This window comes from Vicia villosa, linkage group LG6 (genome assembly GCF_029867415.1).
Source record: "Vicia villosa cultivar HV-30 ecotype Madison, WI linkage group LG6, Vvil1.0, whole genome shotgun sequence".
Classification (NCBI taxonomy): Eukaryota; Viridiplantae; Streptophyta; class Magnoliopsida; order Fabales; family Fabaceae; genus Vicia; species Vicia villosa.
This window is the reverse complement of record NC_081185.1, coordinates 163,657,659-163,670,262: the sequence shown is the minus strand read 5'-3', so window position 1 is coordinate 163,670,262 and position 12,604 is coordinate 163,657,659. Positions and strand designations below refer to the sequence as shown.

General features: G+C 29.2%; 1 protein-coding gene across 1 annotated transcript; it reads right to left on the bottom strand.

The window, feature by feature from the left end:
* Window positions 1-273: 273 nt before the first annotated feature.
* Window positions 274-1,651, bottom strand: LOC131613075 (uncharacterized). The gene has a single exon (XM_058884789.1). The coding sequence runs from the start codon at window positions 1,446-1,448 to the stop codon at window positions 609-611; it is 840 nt and encodes a 279-aa protein (XP_058740772.1). The 5' UTR covers window positions 1,449-1,651; the 3' UTR covers window positions 274-608.
* Between the last annotated feature and the right edge of the window lie 10,953 nt (window positions 1,652-12,604).

Genomic DNA, 12,604 nt, shown 5'->3' with positions numbered 1-12,604 from the left:
CACCATTGAATCAAATAAACTATTAAATAGATATTTTTAATTAATGTGTAGGAACCTCAAATTGCCTCTATTATTCAAAATTAGATATAAATATATGTACTATACATATTGTTTGATTCATAAGAGTGCAATTTCTAAATAGCTTAGGGCTTTGTCCTACATGCTCATCTCTTGTTCCTTCACGTAAATAAAATTCAGAAACAATATAAAACAATATCATATCATTACTTGACTTTGTTCAATTAAAAAGGACGAGTTAGTTGAAACTATACATCCAAAAAAGTAATATAATTATTGAAACTAGTATTTCAAAATCAACAACTCCACAATATAAAAACACTCATGTCTCTTGTATATTAACAGCAAATTTAATAACAATATAAAAAAATTGGAAAAAAAGGTTTGCCAACAATAACAGTCGAGTCGCATATATTGTTATTCAACGCGCCACGTCATTCACTTTTTTACATACGCTTGGGCCCCACGCGAGTGACTCGCGAGTCGCGTGATGTTTATCATTTACTGACTCCACTGACTCGCAAACCCGATGGGCCCCACTTCGTTGTAGCCGTCGCGTAACGTAACGGAACCGTTACTAAAAACGAATGTTATCGTGACACGTGGATTTCAGAATCATCTCCTCCCCACGAGTCAGACCGCCGCCCTGACTTGAACCGGTTCATCCCACCTAAACCGAGCGGTTCACTCTCCGAGATGCTGTTTCTCGATACAGACTCCACAAACGATACGTCGTTTAAGCTCGCCGTGCTGTCACGCGCTTTTGAATTACTCACGCCGTTCGTGTTGGTCGCAGTTGAATCCATTGCCGGAGAATCAGTTCTCCGGTCCGGTTTATTTCTTCCACCGGAGCGGAAAATTGACCGTAAGCTTCCAAAGAAACCGCGTTTTTTCTCGGTTCTCGGCGAGCTTTCTTTAACTGCGGCGGCGGCGGCGGAGGAAGTTCTGCCGCGTTTAGATCTGACTCTTCCCATACAGGAAACCTTCGGTGAAGAAGGTTCGGCGAATGATTTCCCGACGGAGGCGGTCCGCTTCGGAAACAGCTTAATGTTGCTAGGCTTATTGTTGCGACGATTCTTAGCGTCAATGAAGGAAGGTTTCTGAGGCTTAGGCAAGCCAATCATCGAAGTCTTGGATTTGAGATTCGCGAAACGTTGAGAGTTCGTGCTCGTGTTGGAGGTTGAGTTAGGGTTTAGGTTTCCAGAATTTGAGTTTCCTTTGGTGGATTCTTTGCGTTCGTAGACGAAGTTTCGATCCAGCCACTCGGTTTCTTCATCTTTGGAGAGGTAAAATGACTCCGGCGGAGAATCGGGAATTCGCACCGGTGGATCCGTTTTGTGATCGTCGGCTTGTGACTCGCAGGCGATTTTCCGATCAGTAGAACCGCCGGCACAAGCTGAAACGAGTGTTTCTATATCGACTTTTAGCATATCCTGAAAATATGAAGTTTAGAGAGAGAAAGAAAGATAGATAGAGAGAGAGAGAGAATGGAGTTTTTTTGTTGATTGTGTTGTGGTGAGAAAAAGTGTGAAGATGAAAGAGAGAATATATAATTTGGAGGGAGAGGCTTCAACTTGCTTGCACATGAGTCATGCTATTGAGGTGGTTCTGTAAGTTTTGAATTTTTTGTATATGCCAACTGTTCAGGTTCAATGATGATATATTAAATAATACAATAAGCTTTTCTCATTTGTTGTCTTATATGTGTGAATTATGTGATTTTTCTGTCAATAAATAAAGAAATAATATTTTTGTTAGGGACTGTTTCTTGTTATTTTTAATCCAATATATTTTTGTTAGGGGCAGTTTTTGAAAAACAAAATGTATAAATGAAGGTATATAATATGACTTTTCTTGTTATTTTTTATAACTAAAGTTCAAGAGACTATTTGGTTGGTTAAATGAGTGGATTAAAATCTTAACTAGAACAGCTTTTGTTAGGAAAAAAATTAAAAAATAATTTATTGTATTAATTTTGACATTTTTTTTTATGTTTCTAATTTAAAATTATCTTTATTTCAAAATTAAAAATTTGGATTTTTAATCCAATTGCTATTTTATTTTTTAATGCAGATCCATTATATTTTTTGAGAAAAATTATGAGATCGGATTTAATCTTTTAAAAATGTTAAAAGTAAATTGTAATTTGTATAAAAGATATATCAAGATAACATAGTCTAATCTTATTCATATTTTGTTTAGTTGATAAAAAAATAGAGGAAATAAAAAAAAGATAAAAAGAATAAAAAATAAAAGGCATGATAATTTAATAGTTTAGTAGGAAATGCACTAATTGCAAATGATGATAAAAAATAATTATATAATTATAAAATAACATAGATATCTTTAAAATAAAATAATGGACAATTTACTTCAACCAATAATAATTAATTACATATATCTATATCAATATAGTTGATATTGTCGTTTATATTGTTCACATGAAGATGAAATATCGTAACATTCACGATGAATTAGTAATTGTACATGTTGACTTAACAAGAGTCGTCAAATACATGAAACACTACTAAAATACCCGATTACTAAAACCCTTCAGAACAAGGAGAAAGTGAAAAAAGTCATCCCTTCAAAGCACGATCTATTAGACTTCAACATCATATATGTTGATGCACACTTAGAAAATGTCACATCAGATGATAAACACGGCCCAAAGGGAAACCTCCTCTCTAAGGCTAGAAAAAAAATCCCAATACTAATCCCATATGGTAATTTCATTGTTATCCCTCTCGATGAGAATCTAGCTAGAATGATGATATTAGTAAATCTTTTTGACGTGGTGAGAAGAGACCTCATCAAATGCCTCAAGGCTAGCCTTGACCTTTTCGTCGTCTCCCCATATGAGATGCTCGACAATGACCCCAATATTGTCTGTAATCAATTGAACTTCGATCATTGCATATGATATGTGGCCCAAAGGAAAAGGCGTCAATCGCGAGAAAAAACCGAAGCAACCGAAAAAACCATTTGAGAATTTCTTCAAGCGAACTTTATCTCTGAATTAAAGTACATTGAATGGTCATCTGATGCGGTCCTAGTTAAGAAGACATCATGCAAGTGGAGAATTTATGCCGACTACATAGACATCAATAAGGCATGCCTCAAAGATTTGTACTTGTTGTCCAACATTTATAATCTAGTAGACAACTCCGACGAGTACATAGTACTAATGTTCATGGATGCAAATCTTAGATAAAATCAAATTCCCATGCAAAGAAGACATTGACAATACCACCTTCGTGAAGGAACACACCAGTTATAAAAACAACATGATGCCTTTTGTGATGAAAAACACAAGAGCAACATACCAAAGAATGACAAACAAAATCTTTGAAGGAGAAATACATGAGATGATAAAGATATATATGGATGCCATGATTGTAAAATCTAACAAAGAGCAACTACACAAAGGCCGCCTCACAAGTGTGTTCAAGCGTGTCTGACAATATAACATGAGACTTAATTTGGAGAAATGCACCTTCCGTGTTAAAGCCGACTAACGTTTGGGATTCTATTTGAATAAAAGAGGCATCAAATCCAACTTTGATATATGTGATGTGATTATCAAGATGGATATTATAACCGCAAAGGATATAATAATAATGAAGGTGAAGGGGACGTCAACCTTCCGCAACAAATTTGTTTTGACGTTTTCCCAACATACTTTTCCATTTTACAGACTCCTAAGAAATATGGTGTAATTTGCCCCTACTAAAGACCACCATATTCAAATTGTTGGACTTATCCTATGACCAAAGATACCTTGTTCATTTATCTTTTCGTATTCTCTAAAGCATTAAGTGTAGTCCTCCTAAAAAAGGTAGATAACAATCAAAACCCAATGTATTTCATATCAAAGGCATTAGTCAGTCCAGATTCACGATACTAAAAGATTGAGAAAATTGATTTAGACTTAGCAAAAACATCGAGGAAACCTCAACATTAATTTTTGGAGCACACGATAAGGGTCTGGACAGACCAATTGTTGAAGCAAGTCATCGTTACTTACTTTCAGCATCATGCCATAGCCCATAAACGTTCCGCGATGGACTTCACCAATTTCTTGTTCCACATTGGAATACTTTTCATATGCTAAAAACTTGTATGTGATATTGTGTTTTGTTGTTTTTTTTTCTTGAAGATGAAAAATGTAATAGTAAGTGTGTCGCTCTCAAAGTACTATGGTCAAAACACACATTCACAAAAACTTCAATTTTAAAACTTCATATGTCTTCAAACCTTTTTTAAAAATCACTTTGGGTTTGGTCAAAATATTTTAAACATAATTATAATCGATTATGGAGGTCTTATAATTTATTATGTTTTAAATCCATCAAAAAAATTTCTTTTTTGCTAGGTCATAGTCATTTATGGTCATAGCATAATCGATTATGAAGCGGGTCCAGCCCTAAGAATATTTTCATTCTTGGCTAAATGTTTTACTATATAATAAGAAATTGTGTTCATTTGAAAACACACAAGAATTCTGAATATTTACCTTCTTCTTTCCTTGATCCAAAATTTTCATATACACTTAAATATTATTTTTGCATTGAGAAAACAAACACTTAATATAGTTGTCTTGTCTCACTGCTATTTTATCCTTCAGATATGTAATTGTAAAATAAGAGAGAGTTGTTCTCTTGAATGCTGATAAGTTATAGAAAATTTCTTCACCCACCTCCTAACCTTCTTGCCCACCACTGGTGAATTTACCACAATACCCCTTGTTTCGGAAGTTCATTTCCGAAATTGTACTTTTTTTCTTAAAAAAGGTGTTTTCGGAAATGTATCTCCGAAAACGTGTTTTTTTTTAATATAAAATATTGATTTCGGAGATGCATCTCCGAAATAAAGTTACTTTTCAGAAAATGTGGTGTTTCGGAAGTTCATCTCCGAACGCACCCCCCTTGGAGAATTCGGAAATGAACCTCCGAAAATATGTCTGGACAGAATAAAATGAAAAACAACAACAATTCGCTTTATTTAATCGGGTGAAGATTACAACGATAATATTACATAAAATTAAAGTTACATATTGTTGAACACGGGTAGGTGGGGATGAGAGAGTGGTGGGGAGAAAAAAAGGCTTCCAAATTTCAAAAGGTTTTTTTATTCTTTTAATAAAAATACGTACTACTATAAGTAACAAATGACGGAGGAGGTGTAACCGGGGCCGGAACATATGACGGAGGAGGTGGATGTCCGGAGGAAGAAGAACCGGAGGTACGTCCACCGCGAGACAAATGAGCCAATCAATGTAAGCTATAGTTTATCATTATCATCAGGGGACGTCGTTACAAAAAATTGGGAAAAAATCTTATTATTTTTAATCTTGATTTTTTAGAAATGACGTCCCCAGATGATAATGATAAACTATAGCTTACATTGATTGGCTCCTTTGTCTCGCGGTGGACGTACCTCCGGTTCTTCTTCCTCCGAACATCCACCTCCTCCGTCATATGTTCCGACCCCGGTTACCACTTCCAAAAACTAACATGATAAATCCAATACAAAAACACTGTGCGATACAATCTGAAATCAGAACAAAACAAAACAAAACACGTCAAACAAAACAAAAACATGTTATTCTGCCCGACGAGCGTTACAAAATACACATCAAACAAAATAAAAACACGTTATTCTTCCCGACGAGCGAACTCCTCCGAATGAAGATAATTATACCAATCCTCATCCCACTCAGTATCAGAACCATCAGCGTTAATCACGCCTGAAGGCTGAGCCTGCACGTCCGAGCCATGGACCCCCAGGGGACGAGAAGCAGAACTAGTCAAAAGCTTCTTCTTCTCCTTCACCTCCTTCACCTCCTTCACCTCCTTCACCTCTTTCACCTCCTTCTTTGAAGAACCCTTTCTTCCCTTAGCGCCCTCTTTAGAAGACGCAGTCCTGCGTGCTGGTTGGTTGCCTGACATGTTCCTGTAAACAATTGAAAACGATTAATATGCATAGACAAAATAAAAAACAAAAAAATTTGAACTTCTGATACATTTCGGAAGTTCATTTCCGAAAACTGGGATGGAGGTGTTTTCGGAAATGAACTTCCGAAACACCCCTGCGATGGAGTTTTCTGCAACTTCCATGGCAGATCCCTAAACCAAACTTCAAACCAAATCAAAATGCTTCTAAACAACCTAAATACTACTAACAACCTAACCATATATCATTTATGCAATTAAAACCCTAAATAACATGCATTTGAATAATAGATCTAAAAATTTCAAAACTTACAAAGTGTTAGGATTGAGGGCTTTTGAATGTTGTTTAGCAGTGTGATTGGAGCCTTGATGCAGCTTTGGAATTCTGTTTGCACAAATTTTCGCCTTTGCCATTTTTTGTTTTGATTTAGGGTAAATGATTGGGGGAGGGGGAGTGTTTTGATAAATCTGCAGAAATCGCAGTATTTCGGAAGTGAACTTCCGAAATAATGTTTTCGGAAATGAACTTCTGAAATAAGTCAATTTTTTCAAAAAAAGACGCTTTCGGAAATGAACTTCCGAAGCAGGGGTATTTTGGAATTTTCGCTGGGGGTGACCCCCATAGGGAGGTGGCCAAAGAAATTTTCAAGTTATAAAGGTTGAAAGTTGAACTTGAGATTAAAATCTTGGTGTAAGACGTTGTGGATTGATCATGTATTAAAAATTGTGATAGTGGAAATCTCAAGATGCTATTCTTGGGGATTGAACTCCAACCTTGTGGTTTTGGGTTAAACCAAGATAAAATCCAGTGTGTTCTTCTCACATCTCTCAACTTTATATTGTCTTGGACTTGCTCTTTTCTTTTACTCATTTTTTTAAATCAATTTAAAAATTTATTTAAATTTTTAAAAACTTTTTATATAACAATTCATCAGTGTTATATTTAAAGTTACTTGAATAAGAACTAATTTATAAGTTAGTTGATAGATAATAAGAAATAATATTTTTTATTAAATTCATTGTGTTTTATAAAATTAATAATTGAACTACTTCATAAAAGTTAAAAATTAACTTTAGTACTTTAAATAGTTCAAAATATTAAAGTTAATTTTTTGGATGTTTTGCTTCTCTAGTTTTTTGTTTAGGTCTAAAAAAATAATTATAATTTATAACAAACTTTTAAAATTGTATAGAGGAAAGATAAAGAATAAAATTGAAAGATGTGAAAATGCAAATAGAAAGAGAAGAAATAATGTGGACATGAGATGTTAGTCTTGGAAGAGATGAGAAAAATTAAATTGTTGAACAACCTCTGACTTTGAATCTATTATTAATATATAAAAGCAAAAGTACCTGAAAATTACGCTAAAAGCCTTCTGAAAAAACTACTAAAACTTTTCTTATTCCATGGGTAGAAATGACTTTTAACAAAATAACCCAATATTATTGATTTGACATTAATTACGGGTGATGTGTCACCCTCTTAATTTTTGTTGGTATTTTATATTTATTTTTATTTTCTAAAATATATATTACAAAACCCTATTAGTTATTAAATGTTAATGTTGCTATTAAATGTTAATGTTCAATACATATACTTTTCCCATGATTTTGATCAACCCTTTTACGTTCTTCGTTGAAAACATAAAATCCTCTTTTACCGAAAAATGCATAAGTTTTGGCCTTCCAGATTTCTATACATTTCTTAGGTTATATATCTACTACTAAACCAATGGAAATCCACTCTTCACTCCATTTTTTTTTCAGGTTCTCATTCTTTTGCCTATCTGTTTTACTATCTGTTTTACAAGATGTACAATTTTTATTTTTGGTTTTGATTTTGATTTAAAAAATCAAGTGAATTTTATTTTGTTCTTGCAACCTTTTAAGCAACATTATCACTTCTTTTTCATATCTGTTTTTCAAGATGTATTTTTTTTTGTCATTCCATTTGTTTGTTGCTGCAATTTTTTTGTAATTCCAAAATTGAATTTGTTCCTCTCTTCGCGTCACCACTAATGAGTTCTTTGTTTTTTTTTTTTCAATTTTAATCTATTAGTTGTTCTGTAATGGTTTTACAATTTTTTTTTCTAAATCTATCGATTTTGAAGTCATAACCCATGGTTAAGCGAGAAAGGTGAAGGATGGGAAACTCCCAAAATTGACGATTTTCTCTACGCGAGTTTGAGTTTTATTGGAGTTTGAGTTTTATTGGGGTGAATGGGATAATTGGATTATATTTTTTTTCTAATTTTTTTATTTGTGTTTTTATTTCTTATTATTTTAATTGGACATCGCTAAGCCTAAATGTAAAGTATTTTAGGCTGAAGTACAAACGACGAGATAATTATTTGTTCACAATCTCCGATCTGCGGTTTCATTTCTTCTATCACGGTTTCGTAGGATTGTTTTTTGGCATTTAGTTATTGATTAGAAGGAAGTTCCATTCTCAAACAGTACTGCAATGAACCAATAAACAAATGCACTACAATGAACCATTTGTAGATAATATCATATTGTAATATCATAATATATCACTATATTGTCTACTCCTATGCAATGTTAATGAATTTATTTTATTTTATTTCTCATTAATGAATTGTGGTAGTAATAAATACATAAAATGAAACTTAATAAATATAGTTTACATAAATAATAGTTTACCAAATATAACTTTTATTTTGAGACAAATAAGTAGTATAATAAATATAATTTTTATATATGTTATTAAATTAGATAATAATATAATATTTAATTAGATGTCTTTATTTCGTTTCAAATAAATAAAAATTATAATAATTAACGAATTGAAAATATGTTTAACACAAATATGTGATGGAGATAGAAACTAAATTGAAAATTGATGTGTCTAATGTGTTCACTTTAATTCATAACTATTGTATTTAATTTAATTTTTAATTATTCTGTTCAATGATAAAAAATATTTATGGTAAATTTTAAAATTTATATTTTAAATTGGAAAATATATGGAGCATTTAATTTAAAAAAATATTACCCAACAAAAAAATATTGCATTAATTTGATAAAACAAAATCTGAAACGTTTAGATATATAGATTATTATTTATAACAAATAGTAAAAAATGATGTTTCAAATTTGGTAATATAACACTAATTTTAAGGTAATAATATAAATCGATAAATAAAATGACATAAATAAAACAATTGTAACTTATATATTGTGTTTCTTTTTAACAAAATTATATTAAATCATTATTATTGAATTGGAAACTAAATCATATTATTAAAAAAATTACATTAAATCATTATTATTGAATTGGAAACTAAATCAATAATTTCATACGTTATCTTTTTTATGCAAATCAATTAGTATATGATGTTTGTACATAGATTTTATTACTAAAATAAATGTTTTTACTCATTTACTAAAAAAACATTTATAAGTATTTGTATATGATAAAAGAACACGACACAATTATGATAGAAACATACATAAATTTTTTATGAAAAATATAAATTTATCATTCTTTTTATATTTTTACAATTATATATATTATCATTTTAGTTAATTAATACACATAATATAAAGTTTTATCACCGTGTTAGTAAGTTTTGCCTCTTTATAAAAATATAAAAAATAAAATACAATAATGGTAATAATTTTAAGTATTATAATAATAATATCTTAAGTGTAGAAACTTTTAAGTATTTGACGGGAGCTGTCATACATTTTAGGTTTAGAAAAATGAGCTAATATCTCAAATAGGTTTAATAAATTTTTTTCTCTAACTATATTTAATTTCTTAATTAAAATTATATTTTTAACTTATAAAATTATATTTTTTATATTATAATAATATACATTAAATGTAGAAACTTTTAATCATTTGACGGGAACTGTCATACATTTTAGGTTTAGAAAAATGAGGTAATATCTCAAATAGGTTTAATAAATGTTATTCTCTAACTATATTTAATTTCTTAATTAAAATTATATTTTTTAACTTATAAAATTAAATTTTTTTAACTTATAAACTTATATTTTATATTATAATAATATACATTAAATGTAGAAACTTTTAAGCATTTACATTTTAGGTTTGGGAAAATGGGCTAATATCTCAAATATTGTGTTTACTAATTAAAATTTTATAATTTAATAATACATTAATTTAATTTTAAAATCTTCTAATTATTGTGTTTAATTGTAAAAGATGTTGATAGTAAATTTATGTTTAACTAGAAAGAGTATTATCCAACAAAAAATATTGCAAAATTCCAATCATGATTAATTTAATTTTTTTTATGCTTTATTACTAAAATAAATATTTTAGGCATTTACTAAAGTTTTATTTAAGTTTTTCTTTTTAAAATTTAGTAATACATTAACTATAATTAAAACTACTATTAAAATATAATAAATTATATTAAAATTTCAATTTATTAAAAAATGTTAGTTTTTTCTATGATAAAATTATCATTTATACTAAAAAGTGTTATAAATATTTGTATATGATAAAAGAACATGAGACAATTATGATAGAAACATACATAAATTTATTATCAAAAATAGAAAATTGTCATTCTTTTTATATTTCTACAATTATATATTATCATTTTATTTAATTAGTACACATAATATAAAGTTTTATCACCGCATCAAAAATAAGTTTTGACTCTTTATAAAAATGTAAAAAATAAAATACATTAATTATGATAATTTTAATTATTATAATAATACACTAAACATAGAAATTTTTAAGCATTTGACGGGAGCTGTCATACATTTTAAGTTTGAAAAAATGAGCTAATATCTCAAATAGGTTTAAGAAATTTTATTCTCAAACTATGTTCAATTTCTTAATTAAAATTATATTTTTTAAACTTATAAATAATATTTTTTATATTATAATAATATGGTAGAAACTTTTAAACAATTGACAGGAGGTGTCATACATTTTATATTTGAGAAAATGAGATAATATCTTAAATAGGTTTAAATTTTTTTTTAGAATTAACTCATTTGGATTCAACTGGAGTTTCTTAACTCATCTGAATTGACGGGTAGATGTGAAAGTATCTATGAGATACAGTTATTGACAGATCATTTTGACGGGAGCTGTCATACATTTTAGGTTTGAAAAAATGAGCTAATATCTCAAATAAGTTTAATAAATTTTATTCTCTAACTATGTCTAATTTCTTAATTAAAATTATATTTTTTTTAACTTATAAATTATATTTTTTATATTATAATAATATGCATTAAATATAGAAACTTTTAAGCATTTGACGAGAGCTGTCATACATTTTATATTTGGGAAAATGGGTTAATATCTTAAATAGGCTTTGGCTAATATGCATAAGGATTTTCTTTATGCACCATGCATAAGCCTACATAAGCCATTGGATCATGTTTTTAATCCAGTATTGAGTATTGAGTGGTGAGTATTGAGTAATAACAATTGATGTCTAGAATTTGATCCAATGATCCAAGGGTCCATAATAATCTATGCACGGTGCATAGATTTTTATCTATGCACGGTAACTACACCCAAATAGGTTTAAATTTTTTAAGAATTAACTCATTTGGATTCAACTGTGGTTTCTTAACTCATCTAATTGACGGTAGATGTGAAAGTATCTATGAGATACAGTTATTGACAGATCATTTTAATGTCTATATTTTAACTATTTCTGTTGTTATTGTTTTATAAAATTGAAGTTATAAAAATAATTGACTGTGAACGTATCTATGAGATACCAATTATTGATTGATCATTTTATTGTCTATCTTTTAACTATTTCTTTTGTTACTGTTTTATAAAATTGAAGTTATAAAAATAATTGTACTATTTATTATAAATATGAAGTTGGTACATATTATTAATTATAGAAATTACGTGAATATTTATGAGCGACATAATAAGTTATATTATGTTTAATATTCCTAACACGTGAATTAAAATTTGATAAATGATTATTTTATTTATTTCCAAAGTTTTGATAAATATACATCTTATTTTATGCATTTTACTATGCAGGTATATGTTACAGGCTTTGTTACTGATTGGTTATGATAATTTAAGAATATAGCATTTGAAGATTGTACCATCTATATGTTTTATTGTTTTAACTATTAAGTTTTAAGGATTAACATGACTAAGTTTGGGTTGCATTTTGGTTAAATATATATGTTTGATATATATAAAGGAACTTTTCAAGTCATAATTAGATATATGTAATGTGAAGTCCCGCCAGACCCGTGCGATAGCACGGGTTTCCTACTAGTTAAGGAATTAAGACAAATATACAAATATTGGTTTTTAATTAATTTTGTAATTTGTTATTGGACCTTACATTACATTCTTCTTGTTTCGTAAGCTTGTTTATTGGTACTATATTTATTTGATAATTTTATTTATTAAAATTATGATATAAATTAATTTTATTAGAATGTTTAAAATTTATTTATTTAATTTTTTAGTTTAAATTTAGTATGTTGTTCGATTACGGTTTAATCGATTAACCTTAACCTGCATGTATTATCGATTTTTTCTCTGGTCTGATTTTAAAACAATACTCATGTGTTAGTTAAAATAATTGTGTATAATTGGTTAATGTAGAATTTGAATGTATCATTTTTATTTA

Coding starts and splice junctions, on each gene's coding strand:
- LOC131613075 (XM_058884789.1), bottom strand. CDS start 1,448: ATGCTAAAAGTCGATATAGAAACACTCGTTTCAGCTTGTGCCGGCGGT.